The 17,760-nt window shown below is 41.6% G+C and overlaps 1 protein-coding gene across 31 annotated transcripts in view; it reads left to right on the top strand.

Annotated features, from left to right (window-relative positions):
* Positions 1-17,513, top strand: part of TNNT3 (troponin T3, fast skeletal type) — a 35,488-nt gene extending 17,975 nt beyond the window's left edge. For 11 of the 31 annotated variants that reach the window (XM_085223787.1, XM_085223789.1, XM_085223794.1 and 8 more), the window contains 11 exons: positions 2,855-2,872; positions 4,054-4,080; positions 7,851-7,869; positions 8,733-8,778; positions 9,586-9,702; positions 9,993-10,070; positions 10,318-10,431; positions 10,620-10,729; positions 11,557-11,647; positions 14,643-14,683; positions 17,117-17,513. In XM_085223787.1, coding sequence (XP_085079913.1) covers positions 2,855-2,872; positions 4,054-4,080; positions 7,851-7,869; positions 8,733-8,778; positions 9,586-9,702; positions 9,993-10,070; positions 10,318-10,431; positions 10,620-10,729; positions 11,557-11,647; positions 14,643-14,683; positions 17,117-17,165 — 710 coding nt within the window. In that variant the 3' untranslated portion in view covers positions 17,166-17,513. 31 annotated transcript variants of the gene reach the window in all.
* Positions 17,514-17,760: the final 247 nt, after the last annotated feature.

Raw genomic sequence — 17,760 nt, 5'->3', positions numbered from 1 at the left:
TGACTGAATGCTTCAACATTTATGTGCGTGCTGCTTACCAGCTCCCTCCTATTCTCACATCATCTCATTTCCCATCCCACTCTTCCCTTTTTAGCTATATTTGTTCATTCTCACCTGCTCCTAAATCTTTTCTAAGTGTGGCTTGCCCAAGCTGGGGCATCTTGCTGCCATACCAGCTGCTCTGCATGCTCTTCACCTTCTTCCCCTGCAGCCCCAAGCCAACTGAGCAGCTTCCCCAGTCCTGCGTGTCGGTCTTTAACACACTTAGTGGCTTGGAATCTGCACAAATTATTAACAAGATATGATTAAGTCAGGCCTTACCTACAGCCTTCCCTTGTCTTTTCCATTGGAACTGTCTGTCTGTAACAAATAGAGAGAGAGAGAGGTTTATAAAGGAGATGCGAACGCAGTGAGAGCCTCTGGCAGCTCTTCACACTTCTCTGTTAGTATTTAGATTCTGTGCTATTAATGCTGCCATTGTCTCGCACATCTCTGCTGTTGCAGCCTAGGTCCTGCATGAGATCAGAGCTATTGCTGTTGTGTTTCTTGCCCTGTTTCTTTTACTTTTCTTCACTGTGGTGTTTTACATCTAACCAACAGTTCATGCAGTATCTAAATCCCTATGTGTTAATCTGAGGCATTTCTGCACATAGAAATTTGAAGATGTTGAAGCAAACCAGAGTCATGAAGAATCAATCCATCCCCTAAAATTCACTATCCCTGTAAGAAACAGATAAAAATACTTGTACCTGCAGTGGCACCTTGCCAAAAGCTTAGGAGAAACTCTGTAGACCTGAATATTTCCTTTTCTGTGGAGCTAAGCCCCAAATCTGCCTGTGGCGGATCTCAGATGGGGCAGCTTCATAGGGAAAAGGAAACATGCCCATAGAGCAAGACTTCCCTGCAGTCACTTCACTCTCATACCCTCATACTTACACTCTCACAAGGGCATGCATACAGCTGAAACAGGTCGCACTGCACAGTTGTGAAACTGTTTTATTTAAACTTAAGGGTCATGGGTGATATTGAAGTTGTCCAGTATTTCTATATTTGCATGATTAAATGGCTGCAATCCATCGACATTCAAATTCCTTCTATCCTTCACTTCTATTACATCCCCTCCCTGTGTTCTTCACACTCAACTGTAAATGCTCTCCTCTTCCACACTTATTAACAATCTCCCTATAACCTATTATGTAAAAGATACCCCTCTCAACCTGATCTTACCAAAGTTTGAGGTGATCCCTTCCTGAATAACTTCTAATTCTTTTATCTTCCTTTCGTATCCTTTTCCCCTGACACCTCCTACTAAATGAAGCCCCCCCTCCAGGTATGTGATTTAACTTCTAAACTCCCCAGTGCCTACCTGCCTGCTGGGACAGCATGCATAGGAATTGAATACAAGGCGACAGGAGATGATAACCAAAGCTGTTAATGATAACTTGCACCTTGCATGCATTTTGGATTTTTTTTTTGTTTCTTTTTTTTTTTTTTTTGGAAATGTTATTAAAAACTGGGCAACACGTGCTATTGTGAAAGGGTAGATCAGCAGAATGCATCCTTGTGGAATGGGTTAAATTCTGTGCTGTGATATGAGAATGAATATTTCATCCTACGGTGAAAGCTTCATTTCAAATCTCAGGGCAGAATTTGACCCATTGACTAAGCATAGGAAACATAAACATAGAGAGATTTTGCACTGTTTTTTATGCCTGCTTTGCAAAATATTCGGTACTGCATGTATGGCTGGAATTCACAAGCTGTCCCTCAGATCTGCACCACTAATCAATTCTTGCCTTGTTAAAATTAGAGGAATGAATTGTAGACCCGCACAGACTTTAATCAACGTTTTCTTCCTCTGAAGTAATCAATTTGAAAATCTCCATTGCAAATGGATGTGAAGCAGAGCAGTAAATTTACACAACCATCCAGACAGCCTTCAAGGAAGGAAATGACACGGGCCATAGATCCATAACAGAGAACCAAGCTTCTCTGAAAGTTAGCTGAGTGCTGATGATGAGTTACAGCAGGTATTTCAGCAGGTTACCAAACACATCATGTTAATCTGAACGGGCTGGAATGCTGCTGTAGAAAAGGATGGATCTGATAGTGCCTTGAAAGTGCTCTGTTCATGTGCATATTTCAAACCAAGGTAGACCTTGCTGTCAGATTGTGCTTTACGCATAAAATGCTCGTAAGTGCTTTGTTTAAAGCATTGCACTGTTATCATAAATCATTTTCACTTGACCAAATTCCTTTCCTTTCCTATGACTTCTGTTTACATGCTATTTCAAATGTAATTAACTTATTTTCTCTCAGGTTTACTTCTCAATGTTATTTCCTTCTCCTCTCTACTTCTCCGCCCCTTTGGCTTGAAAGCTCTTTTGCTTTGTGAAATAACAGGTTTCTCGTTCTCATTCTCTTATTTTCCATTGCATCTTGTTCCATGACACTTCACACGTGAAGTTCATGAGCCAGGTATGTGACATGACTTCTGATTTACTCTGTGTATTTGCAACACAGGTGTGAGTGTGTGTGAACAGGAGTCCTGGTCTGGTAGAAGAGAACAAAGCAAGAGAAACAAATATTAACCATAATGATCCCTTGCAGCCTTCTTCTCCTTTAATCTCCCTACTTACTACTACTTTAACCTTACAGCATCTTTAACTCCCAACAGCCTCTCCAGATACCTTTTCTCTTTGCCTTAATTCACTAATCACTTCATCTTTTCCCCTCACATGTTCCCTTATTTCTTTCTCAGGCTTCCAAGAACTTTAAATATCTGTTCTGTTTTCTTCCTTTTTTCTTTCTTCCCATTTCCTGTCTTTCCATCGCTGCTCACCCCATGACGCAGAAGAAGCCCCTGAAGAAGGTATGTGATGATACCTCTAAAGACTCTCATCCTTTTTCATTTTCAGAGCTGGGGAAACAGTGTTGAAAACACTGACCTTGTTCAAGAGCACAGGTAGCATGGGAGGGAAGCAGCCTCTCTGGATGGCTTTGGACAAACTTGGAGAAAAGGGTTGTATGCTTGCTAACCAAAAATGCTCCACAAAATAGGTACAGCAGTGTGGATCCTGTGATCTTAGCTTCACTGCAGTGACCTCAGGCTCTTTGTTCTTTGGAGCTTGTGGGTCAGCAAATCCCTTGGGTATATAAATATGCATATATATATATAAAGCCCTGACTAAATAATGACCACAACATGTGGCTCAGCAGGGCTCAGGTCTTCTTCACAAATGGCTGCTGTAGTTTTATTGTCCTGGAAAGACAGAATTGAGAGACAAAGAGGTGAAAGAGTGAGTCCTTAGATGATGGTTCAGGGACTTGGATATTTTGTTCCCATTCACATGAAAGTTTCTAGCTGCTGTTTGGATGCAAGAAGACCCAACATTGTTGGATTTGGGTATGAGTCTGAATCTGGAGCTATTGCTTTGTTCTTACTTCTACATAACTAAAGCTGCTGCTTTCATAATTCAGGAAAGCCTACGGAAGACGGATATGTTTTGTTCCTGTTCTCATAACACCTGCCCTTGGGCTCCTTACAGGATGATGCTGGAGACCAGAAGCACAGTACTTCAATGTCAGATAGAAAAACGAAGTTTCTGTCGGGGGAACAAAGATATTTGTTGAGTTCAGTTTACAACTTGTTATTTCCAGGTGTGCTGGGCAATGTAGGGTGAAGTACATTACAGGACACACTTTTACCTGTTGTGAACCATTAAATGAATAATACAAATCTGTACTTACGTAACTGGTTCATGATTTGGCATTTTTCTAGTGGGATGAGATACTGTATTAAAAGCAATCGTGTCTGGCTAAAAAGTCTTGCAAATGTACTGCAGCTTACTGTTGCCTTGTATTTACGTATGGCTGTTGTAAAGAGCTAGACACCCTTCTCTCTTTGTTTCCTCTTTTCATTCGATCTCCAGAGAGCTCCAGGTTCCCAGTGTAGTGGGGTGGGAACAGGGACAGCTGCTTTTAGGACAACACTGCTGCTTGTGGACTGACTACTGTGCTTCTTTTCTTTTGCTTTTATCCTTCCATCTACAGCTGACGAAGAAGGCGGATACTATGATGGTAGCTCGGTGTTGTCTTAGGACAACAAAATCATCTTTCTAACATCTCACTCTTTTTTGTTTGTTTGTTTTTGTTTCTCACCTGATTTTAAACTCAGGAACTGGGCCAAAACCTCTCTGCTGCAAAGAATCACTCACTGTGTATATCCAGTCACTCTTGAGAACTCTGTACATCCCCATTAGGGAAGCAGGTGGTGAAACCCAAGCTCTAGAAACTTGTTCTACTTTTTCAGATAGATCCCATGTATCAAATCTCTCATTATCATAACCTTCCAATCCAAATGATTAGTCAGGTCTCTCTTAAATTCCATTGGCATGATTAAAAATGGAGCTTGGCCTTGTGTGGATATGCCTCTCTCATCCACCCTCTTCAAGTTGGAATCTGCAGATATTTAAATTTCTGCTCCAACCACACACTTAAAATGGTCCTTAGCACTGAACATACAAATAAATTTATTCAGACTGATGGAACAACTCATTTGCTGCTTAAGACAGTAAATTTTAAAAAATCTGGTTAAATAGGCCCTGAAACACATAGATAGAAATGAGAATCACAAAAGGACCAAATCTACGAAGGATCAGTTTTGCTCTGGTATGTGGGCAGGTAACTTCAGCCCCCAGAGCCAAATGCAAAATCAGTTTAAAGGTATAGGAAGACTCTCGTGAACTTTAAAAAACTTTGAGGTAGCTAAGTTGTGTTCCGATGGCCTCAACCCCTAGAATGTTTGGCCAGATGTTTCCAAAGACAAAGCCCAACATCACTGGGAACGATTTTTCTTTCTCTGTCATTTCTTGTTTTGCTTTTGTTTTGCACTTTGTTTGTTTTAATTTTCTTGCTCGCTTTTCAGGATTTTATTTTTTATTTTTTAATTTTAGGGATATCTTCTGAGGACTTTTCAGAGCCTCTCACACCACTTTTCACTTCAAAATGTGATCTTTTCCTCTTTCTTTCTCTCCTTTTTCTTTCCTCTTATTTTTTTAATAGCATACTGCTTTTCAAGGACACACTAGGGGTTAGAGATGTTGTTTCTCAGCAGTCGGGCAAAGGAGGGTGTTTAGGGATTTCTGATTGAAGCAAAGGCAGGTCAGATGGATTTGCATAAAGAGGAGTGTGGTGGGAATATCTCACAGACTGAGCAGGAGAATGCAAGGATGTGTTTACTGTGGTGTGTGTTGTCTTTGAACCAACTCTTTTGGAAACCAGAAATTCAGAGACTCTACCTCTAATCACCATGTCAGTAAACTTGGATGTCCAGTGGTTCTTGCCTTCTTTAGGCAGGAATGTGCATGGGGATTTTCTCACAGCCCTATGCTCCACGGGCAGAATGAGCACAAGATCAATCAAAATCCACCACCAAGAACAGGAATTTGCTACAATAATTCCTGTACATCAATAAATTTTGGCCCAGTTCCTTGACTCTCTCATGAAAGATGGGGTATCTCAAAAGAAATCACATCTCTGAGCTCCTTTTGATGCATTCAGTATGGACCATGCTGGATCATGCACTGAAAAGGACATCTTAATTACTGCTCATTTTTAAATAAATCCTTCTGTTTCTTCATTTTCCCCTTTTCTGGTTTTCTGGAGGCACCTTTAAATATCCTAACTACACTTTTTTTTTTTTTTCCCCCAAGAAAACTAATCAACCTTTTATTCATACATTTATTTATTTTTTACCATTGTTTGTTGGTTTAATTACATTGAAAACGCTGATTTGGTGGAAGCTGAAGCCAAATTCACCCAGTCATTGACAGACAGATGTCAATCCTGGCACTCAAGGTCAACAAACAAAATCCATCATTTCCTCTCCTCTTTTTTCTCTCTGAAGTGTTACTAACTGACAGCCTTACGTTAAACAGGAATGTTTATGAGAATTACCTGGCTATGTCACGAGGGAAGGGAATCCTGTGTGAATTAACATCCCTGTTAGACTGGTTAATCATGACTACTTCCACTGTCCAGTTTGAAGAACAAAAATAGAACCATGTAACCTATGTTTTAATAAGCTCACTGGCTATTTGAAAACCAAAATGATTTGAAAAAATAACTGGAGAAACACAGAAGTACATTTTTGCCTATTTTTCTTCAGGAGTGATTTGTGGTTTCCTTTATAGAAGTGCTCTAAATCTTTTCTAATTACATATTGTGTATTTTATTAGCACTGCTCTGGCATTTAGAGGCCTCTGCTAAATTACGTTTTAATAGGCAATGTTCTTGTAGTAGGTGAGGAAAGTGCCTACCTCAGAAATTTCATTTCTGAAATTGATATGTGAGAGAAAGGAAAGCTTTGCTTCTGATCTCCTTTATTCATTACCCACATCTTTTCTCTTAATTATCCCAGTTTCTCATTTTCAGTCACTTCCTCCATCTCTGATTATCCAATATCCTTGCAAGCATCTCCACTAAGTATATTCTAGTATTAGTTTTTGCTATTTTCTCCCTTATTATTTTTGATTTTTTTAATTCTGTTTCCATTCCCTTTCACAGTTTCCCCAGTCAGTTCCAAAGTAGATGCAAATGAGCACTTGAGGAAATTAATACCATACAGTATAATGTAATATATTCTATTAGGTAGTATAATATCTCTATCTTGATATGGATAACCAGGCATTCACTCCTGAGAGAGGCAGGTTTCATTTTTCCTTTACAAAGCCGCCTGTTTTTATCAGTTTAATAGGCTGTGAGCTTTTTACCTCCGTTCCTCCCACTGAACCAACACAGGGAAAGTCTTGTACAGCAAAATCCAGCATCCCTGAAAGTTCAAACGTAGCATGTGGTTATGAAAGTCAATCTGAGCCTCTGTGAGACTGGGCCAGGATAAATACATAAGTTTAATTCGCTTCTATTTGTGAGAATAACAGTGTTGAACTTATTGGCATTAGACTGGGCTAATAACTAAAATATAAAAGGCATAGCAGGGAGGGGGATTGATCGCAAGCACAAATGTTAAGCAAGAAACTCCTAAAGACAGCACGTTTCTGAGAGCCAGGAAAAGGTAACTTGTTGCAGGGAGACACCTCTGACTGCCAGCCTCTGTGATGGCTTAGCCCTCGTTACAGGGTATTACACCTTTCCTGGAGATGCAAAGATTATTTCCATTACCACTTCTGGAAATTTTGCTCACTAAGAGAGGATGGTCTTTCCAAGCTGGGTTTGTTGGGCACCACACGGTACAGAAAAAGAATCGTCCGCACGGCACCAAGATATCTCCAAGATATGTGTCTTAAGATGTCTTAAGAGTCTGTGGGCACAGAGAAAATACATGGCATCAGCCTTTTTTTCCCTCCTGGCCTCCATGTGAGGCCTTTAATCTAAATCGGCCAAGCCTATTTTATTAGTGACTCCACTACAAATCCAAGCTAACTTCTGTGAATGAAGGGCTGATTGAAACAGGCAATGTTTTCTTCCACCTGAATGCCCAGCTGTCCTCCTTAGAAGTCGGTCAGGACATGTTGAGAAAAATAATTCATCATTTACATGAAAGCACTGCCTTCCAGATGCTACGTTTGGGACTTTTATACAATCTCTTGATTCTTTTCTGCCAAATTCTGTTTTAAGGATAAAAACAGATTCACTCCCAGCAGAAGGGGTATGTGAGCCTGTATGTTTCTTTTGGAAGTGTTTGTGATTTAACCAGTTTCTTTGGGATGTTTCCCCTAAGATTGAATTTCCCTTCCCTCCTTTTACTTTAGCAGCTGGCATGATCTCTGTTGTTCTAACTGTTCTCCTTCTTTTTCCCTTCCTGTTTTGCTCCTTGTTTCCAAATACAGAGGAGAAGCCCAGAATAAAGTAAGTATGAAGGGTAGGGAAACCTTGTGATCGTATTTCTGATCCAGCAGAAGCCTGTAGTGTCTATTACACAAATGGCCATCAGAAACCTTTGTAGAACCCTCCCTCATGCAATTCTCTGCGTGCCTTTCCAGGACGTTTGCTCCTGCCAGGGGACACCTTAACAATTACTGGCCAGGATTTTCAAACCAGTTCATCATAGAGTTGGGGAAGTGACAAACTGTCCATGTCCCACAGCTTTCAGTGGAAATGAGGTGGCTTGGCAATAAACTCTTTGTGAGAGCCAGTAGCTGGGAGCAACCCTTCCATCTAGGATTGCTGGCTGCTGGAGGAATGGCAAACATTGAGCTGGGCTGGCTAGAGCTTAACTAAGTTTTCCTAAAGATTATCTGGCTCTGGGTTCCGGCACCTTCCCTTTCCCACTCTGCTAAATGCCCAGAACAAGAGTGCATAGATGACAACCTTGTGGGCCACTGTGTTTCTGTCTAGTAGGGAACGGCCATAGATTTGGGGAATGGAAAGTGTTTTCACAGATGACTTCCTGTTTTGCACAAGCCTCCATGAAGTTCAAAAGTCTCTAGTGCTTTCTGGACTTATTTTCAATTGACTTGCTATTTCGCACCTCTGCATCTCCATTAACATCTCTCCTTGTCAGCATCATTCTCAAGGGCAGTTCAGTTTGGAACATGACTATTTTCTAACATTAAAATTCTTTTTTTCCTCTCTTTTCTCTCTTTTCTGTCTTTTCTCACTTTTTTTTTTCATCTTATTTCCCCTTTCTGTTTTCCCTTTGCCCTTCTGTTATTCCTTTTCCTATTCCTTCTTTTCTCTTCCTTTTCCTTTTTGATTTTGTCTCTCTGCAGGCTAACTGCTCCTAAAATACCAGAGGGTGAGAAAGTAGATTTTGATGTGAGTATTCCTGAAGCTATATGTGTTTGCTTGTCTGTACCTGAGCTATATGTATGTGCAAACCCACGTAAGTCCATCTGTATTGAATATAGCTGAAGATACTGTCCAGGATGGTGTTTTCCATCCACCCTCTGCTCTTTGAAGGCCTCTGGACATATTCGTGGCTAATATAGCCAAGACAAAATCGTTATTACTTGTTTGTTTGTTTGTTTGTTTGTTTTTACTCCTTGAATGTTCAGAGCAAAAAGGAGCAAGAGGCTTAGGATCTCTAAGATCCCCTGTCCCACCGCTATAAATGATCCAAAAGTTACTGAGAAGTTTGAAATAAAGCAGGTCTGTGCTCAACTGGTGCTGAGAAACTCCACCTGAAATGATAGCAAAAGATTAATAACAGAGATTCAAATACTTTCCTAGAAAGTTGACATGAAGTTGAAAAACTTCTGGTGTTGAAAATCCCTGCAGAAATGTCTGCCTTACTCAAAAATGCAGGGGCATTTTTAGGTAAGGTTAGCATTCCAGTCCTTTGGCTGAACTTTGTACATAGCAGGATGCTAAGCTAAGCTAAGGATAAAACTCCATGCAGTGAAATAGAAGTTGTGGATTCTGTTCCCTTCTGGGCTTCTGACCATCACCTGGGTGAGTCTCTGAATGTCTCTGACCTGCACCAACATGTACTAAATCCAGCCCATAGGTAACTGCAACACTTCCTGCTTTTGTTTCTGTGTGTGTTGGCAGAATGCTGGGAGTCTCCAGGCTGTGTTCCTAGTGCATTACGGGCTTACTGAAAGCTTTTCACTGCTCTTCTAGGACATCCAAAAGAAGAGGCAGAACAAAGACCTGATTGAACTGCAGGCCTTGATTGACAGCCACTTCGAGGCCAGGCGTAAGGAAGAAGAAGAGCTGGTTGCCCTTAAGGAGAGGATTGTGAGTCCTTGTACTGCTCATCAGTGGTGCTATATGAGAGAAAGATGAGAATTTAAACCATTAATCTTGTTACTTTGGTAGTATTGCCATGCATAGAAATAATTTGTCACCCCAAATTGCTTGTTGTCTGTTTTCTCACTCATCTCCATTTTACATCTGGTATTTGCACATCAGCCCCATCCTGGCAAGGGAGCCAATGGCTCACTGTGTACCAAAGCTCTTGGTGGGGACTGCTAGAGGCAGATGAAGCAACACAGCTGAGTTTAAGCCTTTATCACTGCTTCTTGCAGGAGAAGCGCAGAGCTGAAAGAGCAGAGCAACAGAGAATTCGGGCTGAGAAGGAGAAGGAGCGTCAAGCACGGCTTGCGGTAAGCATCCTCATGTCTCTTTTTGTTTCAGCATCTAGGTGGAGGAGATTTTTAGAGATGGAAACAGGTTCTGTCTGTCTCAGTGCAGAGAAGAGATGGCCATCCTCTTAAAGGAAGGGCAGGACATGAGAGTTGCCAGTACTCACATGTATTTTACCTGATCACACTCCCTGTAGTGACATGGGTGGCTAGAGAAGCTGAGCATCTCCCCTAAAGTAACTTGCTTCTATGTCTTGCTCTCTTGCAGGAGGAAAAGGCACGGAGAGAGGAAGAAGATGCCAAGAGAAAAGCTGAGGATGATCTCAAGAAGAAGAAGGCTCTGTCCTCTATGGGTGCCTCATACAGCAGCTATCTGGCAAAGGTAAATGCATGGATCAAGTGTTAAACCACTGGGTTAACAAGAAAGAGTCTGCATTATAAGTTGAGAAAAAAAATTGACTTTCCTTCTTATGGATCCCTAGCAACTTGTCTTACCATGCTCTGTTAATGAACTTATTTCGTTCAGCCTGCGTTTCTGCAGTCTGACATGAGTTGATGTTCTGAAAATAGGCTGATCAGAAGAGAGGGAAGAAGCAAACAGCTAGAGAGACAAAGAAGAAGGTCCTGGCAGAGAGGCGCAAGCCCTTGAACATTGACCATCTTAATGAAGACAAGCTGAGGTAACATACTTACCCTCATGTACTGCAATGTAATCCATTGAAATTTGGACTTACTGTCCTGGGGTCTTCTCTAGCAAAAGAGTGAGGGAGAGGAGGAGGCTTTCCTTGAAATTCTTCAAGGGACAATATCAAGTTCTGCTTTTGCTTGGTCCGAAGAACAGAGGGGGAAATGAGACATGAGATATTATTGAAATGGCCTGTCAGCTTGTCTTAATTAGAATGTCAGCTAGTGGACCAGGCACAAACTTTAAACTCAGCTCTGAAGTAAGATGAACAAACTCACAGATTGATTTCTACTATCACAGTGTTCCTGGTATATACTATGAAGTAGTTAGAGCTGCTAAGTTATGAGTAAGAATACCACTGAGGCTGGAGGCTTGGGAGCTGAGTGCTCAGGTGCAGAGCAGTCTTCACTTGTGCCCTGGACTCTACACAGTGGCGTTTAACTTTGGCCCTGAAGCAGATGAGATTGCACAATGGCAGCTGCTGTGCTCATCTCCGAGGGATTCAGACATTCCTCCTTTTCATCTAATTCCCCTGGATTCTTCTTTATCCTTGTAAGTTAAGGGGAAAATTAAATCTGGCAGAAGTCTATTAGTGATGGGTACATGCAAAAGTAGAAGGATAAAAGGTTCTCATCTGAGGAAGTGTGACCTTGACGAACTTTCAGAGTTAAGTAGCTTTCAGAGGCCAGAAGAAGTTGGCAGGATAACGCATGAATGGAACTGAACAAAATGTAAAATACCTCACTAATAGCGATGTGAAAACTGTAGAAAATACATGATGTGATGTGTTTCTCCTCTTGCCCTTTCTCTGTAATCACATAGAGACAAGGCTAAGGAACTGTGGGACTGGTTATACCAGCTGCAGACTGAAAAGTATGACTTCGCTGAGCAAATAAAGAGGAAAAAATATGAGGTGAGTGGAAAAGCCATTTTTCTAGTGATACCAGCTCCAAAACTTTAAAATCTCCAAGAATCCTCTGGCAAAAGCCATACAATAGCAAAATCATTTGATTATTCAGTGACCTTTTGGAATATTTAAGCAGAAATGCACCTGGAACTATAGTCCCCCTGATGCACTTGGACTGGATTTCACATTTTAGGCTGAAATTTCATGGATTATCCTCAAGGCTTTCAGTGCCCTCTTGGAAAGCCAGTGTCAATGGAAAAATGCACCTACTCAAGCACACTTTGTTCATTCTTGTTTATCTTCTAGGTAACAGCGGTACAAAAAAATCAGAGTCTCAATTCACTCATCTCCATCACAAAGTAATGTTTTTAAGTGTCTTTGATTTCACACTTGAATGTTTTAAGTTTTATACCTTCCCAGACAGAATCTCTGTGGACTGAGTTCTCTGGAGTTACTGAAACTTTCTCCAGACAGGAGCATCTGACTGCATTGTCAAATGGTAACATAAAGTGGATAGGTTTCCTTCACAACATGTTACCTACACCAGGTTTCAGTGACTGAGAAATCCTACTGGTTCACTCTGTCTTGCTCTACTTTTAACACCCAATTACACAGACAATCATTGACAGGGAATGAGCAACACCAATGTAATTATCTCAATCTCTCTTAGATTTTAACACTACGTTGCAGGCTGCAGGAGCTTTCCAAGTAGTAAGTACGATGAACTTGTCTGTGTAACAGCAGCAGCAAAGGCTACCAAATGCATGAGCCTGCAGCATGGTCAGAGGTCAGGCACCTGACAGAAACTGGCACTTGGCTCCAATTGCAGAAAGAAAAAAGAAAAATTCATCTTGTGTGAGTTCCTTCACTTCCTTTTTCTCTCCCTTTGTGTTCTTTGAAAAGAGACAAAGTAATTTAGGAGAAGAGTCAGGATCTAACAGGGTTGTAGCTGAAGAACTGAGCATGTGGCCACTCAGTTCATCTCTACAAATAATTCTCTGTCCAAAGCTCTGCTTTTAGCTGTGTGCAGGAATCGCTACAACACACCTGAGATAGAAGCAGAAGTTTAGGGATGCACAAGAAGCATCCTGAACCTCACGGAACCTCACAGAAAAGAATGGTATGGAGTGTGGGAAGGTTCTTCACCTCATGGCTTAATGGCTACCCAGATCCAAAATACTGAAGAGAGTTAGCTTAAGGATAACAGGTCATCTGAATGTTAAACAGCAGGAAATAAGGCAGTGGCAGGTGTGTTGTACATGTTATGGTAATGAGGTCTCTATGCAGACAAATGGATGGGTAGCCAATAAGGAAAATCAAGGCCATGGAGTGCAAATAATGGCAAAACAGAAGGAAAATGCAAAGCTGAGGTGTTAGAATTGGGATTTCTCAGAGATTCTCAGAGAAGATATAGCAGGAAAAGAAAGTGAGGAGAAAGGTAAGTGAAAAAGCAAAGAGAATGAGGGAGAGATGAGTGAGAATGAAAGGGAGAGATGAAGGAAGGAATCGGAACACACTGGAATGGAGCTGTTCTTTGGCTCTAGAATCCATTGCTCTTTGGTGCTTCCTTGGAGAGTGAGTATAATAATCACTATGGCAAGGTTGTCAGTGAAGGTAAGTCTTAAGTCCTTGGGTCAACATGAGGAGAGAGCTGGTTTTCCTCCACACTTGTGAAAAGCAGCCAGTTACCACAAACAGTTTAAACTGCTGCAGCAGATATTAAAAATTCCACGAGTAAGTACAAAAGCAGCTGATGAGCTGCTCTTTCCTTCCTTGTATTGTCCTGTTCCTGCTAATGTTTCAGTCTCTTATTTTGTCTGTTTGCCCTGGAAAGACACAACCCAGGAAATATCAGTTGTCAGGCCAACCTGAATGTATGATTTTTTACTTTTGTTCTGCACGTGGGGAATATCAAACACTGCTTTAATTATTCAAATGCTGGGTCACTGGTTCTTGGACATGCAGAGGCAATGGAAAACTTTGAAGCATACCAGAAGCAGGAGCAAAATGTATGTCTTGACCAAAGATTTTTCTACATGAGAAAAGCTAGGTAGAACCTTGACTTAGTTACAAATGAGAAGGTGAGGAGGCAAAAGAGGATTCACTGTTGCACTCTCATTCTCTGGGGCTTTTCCCTGCACTGGAGGTCCTGGGATTTCAGTAATGAGTCCAGGCCTATTGGCCAGGATTATGATGCTAAGGCAGGCCAGAATGTGCTTACGCTGCAAAAGGTAGGTGTTCGCTTTCCACGCATCATGTTGAAATCTAAGTCTACCCACGGCAAAACAAAGTTAGACAACGTCTTGTCAGACAGACACTCCAATGGCTTGCAGTCACCAGCAGAGCTTGGGAAGATGTTCAGAGCCCCCGCTCCAACCTTTTCTTCTGTGGTTGTTGAAGCTCTCCTTAATATTGCCATCTTCAGCATCTTTAAAATTAGATGAGTAGCTCTAATTAAACGAGTAACTAAGCAGGTGGTGACTTCTGCAGGCTTCTCACCTCCTGCTCTGCCAGCTAACAAAGGTGTTCTGGTAGAATATATGGACTCCATTCCTGATGTCCCCATCCAAAGTCTACCGGACTTCAATCTTATGTTTTTCCTAACATGTAGGAGTAGAGAAAGAGTGAGATCAACTCATACATGGGGTGATGCCATAAAAGAGCATTCCAGTTGGTCAGAGCGACGCTCATTCCAGTTCATCTGCCTGCAGTTTGACTTGTGAGTTTACAGTAGATCAATTTGTATGGATAGGGACTTTACTAGAAAGGACTATAAAATTCTAGCTCTTCTTTCCCTTGAAATGTGAAATTGGCTTAAAGATTTATTGCCAAGCAGTAACATTTCTCTCCTTCAGGAAAGAGTAAGCTTTTATCTCAAAGGAGGCATTAATCCCTATCACAGGCACCTGTTCCCAGCACTTCAGCAGGTAAAAGTCTCCTCTCTGTGATGGAACAAAGTTTCTTTATCCCTAAAAACCCTAGTCATGTGTGTTGTTTTCAGATTGTCACTCTCAGGAACCGGATTGATCAGGCTCAGAAACAGTAAGTACCTATATCCCCTTCCAGGCTCCTGGTTGGGGATATCTTCTAAGTGTTCAAAGTAGTCACTTCAGCCTCAACAACAACATTTTCTTGTTGCAACGAAATGAGGCTAAAGATGGAAGGATAACTCCTATTCTGCCTCACGCTGAGAAAATGAAGGGCAAAATGAAGTGAACGTAACAGCTAGTAAATAAAAATCACATTTCTTCATGCCATGCCTGCACAATTTCCATCTGCTAATTGCTGGGATTTTCAAACACCTGACTAAGATGCTTTGAATACACAAGGAGATAAAAATCTTGTTTATGAAGGGTAAACAAGTGACTGCTAAGAATGGTGTGTAACAAAACTAACTTCACAGGATTGTACTGTTGTAAGTTCTTTTCACTCATCTCTCTCCTCCCACTTTCCCTCTTCATATGACTTCTATTTAATCTGATTTTTCTGAGTTTTGTGTCTTTAACTATTTTACATGTTTGCAGTGAGACTAGGGCTAGAAGAAATCTGGAAGCTAGAGCACGTGGAAAAGTAACAGACATAAAGGAGGAGCTGCAGAGAAGCAAGGGAGAACTCTGCACTGATGGGATGTGGTCTTCTCAGTGTTTCCTAACCTAAGCAAAGCAATGTCAGGATGAAATGGTGGTCTGAGATGACAGCATTGGCTGACAGGAGTGACCAGACACTGCCTCCCCACCTCACCACATAACCTTGCCTTATCAGATGAACATAGCACTGGGAGTTCAGTTGTCTGTAGATGCCAAACGTAAGACTGGATCTCCCTGTGGTATTTTCTGTACAGAGCTGTAGACTGATAAGCCACATCAGAATGTGCAGCTACAGAAAGGTGCAGTGGTTTGTCTGGTGTTGCTGCTCTTTTGAGGGACACTGCAACCTGTACTAATAACACATAACTGTTCCCCAAAAGGTATGATACATTCTCAGCACAATATTTGAAAAGGTTGCACCGGGAAGTCCACAGCTCATGAGATTTCTTTGTATTTGAATTTCAATCCAAAACAGACTGTAACATTCCTAAGCAATGTCTGCTGATGTGTTATAGGAGGATCAAGTGATCCTTTTGCTTCAGATTTTTATTAAGTCTCCTTAAGCACATTCTAAAGGTTAGGCATAACATCAAACATTACAGGCGTTTGTGGAGATAAAAGGACTCTGCCTTCATTTGAGGAGCTATAGAGTTCCTATACTGGATTTTGAACCCGTGGGAAAGTTGGCAAAAGCAACACAAAGATGAATTTAACATAAGCAGAAAACTTTCAACTGTCTCTCATGCAAAAGGTCATTTTTCAAATAGGTCAAGTCTAAGTTGGTCTTAAGGTAAAGTACCCACTATATGTACTGTCTGTGTCACTGTGTTACATCATTCTATAAACACAGCTAGCGTTCTTGAACAGATGGGGCAGCACTACAAAAATCTCCCCAGATATGTCTTCCTCATCTTTCTCTGCTCTCTGGAGAAATCAGTGGTTCCAAAGCAGGTATCTTTAATGACAGCAAGGCCCTACTATGTTGTGCCTGCCCCCAACTCCATGTTCTTCCATGTCAAAGATGTGCTTCCATTTTGCATGTGCTTTGGGTTCAAGAAGCAGCTTCACTGTCCTGTGTGTGTGAGATGGGTTTGGTGGTGCGCTGTGCCCCAAATGCCAACATTTTGCCAATGGGAGCCAGTACAGAATCTAACCCAACTAACTTCATACCTGGTCCCTCTGTGGCTCCAGGTGTGCCAGTTTCTCAGTCAGAAGGTAAGTGGCTTGCATGCAGGATTGTTCTTCTATATGCAAGAAGATAATGTTTGGAGAGAATTTGCTTTGTGTGGGGACTGTAGCTGGACTGCTCCCACGTACAATATGAGCAAGATTGGAATATTGGGAGGTCTAAAAACTTTGAATTGTTTTGGAGACTTGCTCTAAGAAAGAATTTACTCTGCTTGTGCTAGAGTGAAACAGTTCTAATTGTATTTAAATTACTGTTCAGCCTGTTATCTTAGTTACCAGATAGCTAGGACTGGGGAACTTGACAAGAGCTCCCTGATGAGAAGAAAATTTTCTTTAGAAACACATTCAAATCCAGATCAAAGCAGATCTGAATTCAGGAGACTTCAAATGTGTGGCAGGATAGTCTCATTGCTTAGTTCTGAGATTGCTTGGACTTCTGTCCTGTTAATGCAGGAATCTGGAAGGGTCCACCTCTTCCAGGAATGCACATCCTGGCCTTTCTCTAAGACTGAGAAGTAGAAAATCTTTCCACAACATCCACAATGTTTTTCTCAGGATGTACTCTATAAATGGGTGTGCCCAGCATGTGAAAAGCAAAAGCAGCTTGATGCTAATCTGAGAGTCAGAAATGAGTAGTGGTCACAGAGTGCCCTACTGCTTCCTTCAAACTGACATGTTTTTCTTGCCTTTTGTATTGCAGCAGCAAGAAGGCAGGAGCCAAAGGCAAGGTTGGTGGGCGCTGGAAATAAAGAACCAGGCAGAATGGCCCTTAGTGATGTGCCGAAACCCTGCTGGTCTCTTCCTTCTTCATTCACAAACCACTTGTGTTCCCGTGCCTCAGCGATAATTAAAATTGCAACATCAGCCTGGTTTGGCTATTGCTGCTGCTTTTCTTCTTCCTGGAGGGGTCTGGTGGCTTCCTCAGTCAAAAGGAACCAGGTTCCCTTTGGAACTGGGGACTCCTTGCTGGCATCTTCAATTCCTGCTGAGCGTGTCCTTTATCCTCCTGACACCAGCCCTATGCTGTCCTGTAGATTGCTGTGTACAAATCTCTGGATTTTGTAAATAAAGCGCAACCAGTACCTACTTCAACAACAGTTGAATGATGTTTTGTATTTTACTTAATGGAAACTAAGGGTTAAACCAAATGCTTATCTAGTAGTACTTGACCTGGCTCTACAAACGGGAATGAGGTTCAATATCATTAACCAAGGACCAGGACTCAGGGCCAGATTTACAGCCTCTATGCAGGCAGATAAGAAAAACCAACTCTGTTCGGAGGGAGCTCATAATCTATGTGCCTGTCTGGAATCCAAATGCAGTTGAAGCAGACTTAAAAATGTG

This window comes from Meleagris gallopavo, chromosome 5, assembly GCF_905368555.1.
Source record: "Meleagris gallopavo chromosome 5, MGAL_WU_HG_1.1, whole genome shotgun sequence".
NCBI classification, from domain to species: Eukaryota; Metazoa; Chordata; class Aves; order Galliformes; family Phasianidae; genus Meleagris; species Meleagris gallopavo.
This window is presented reverse-complemented; position numbering and strand designations above follow the sequence as displayed.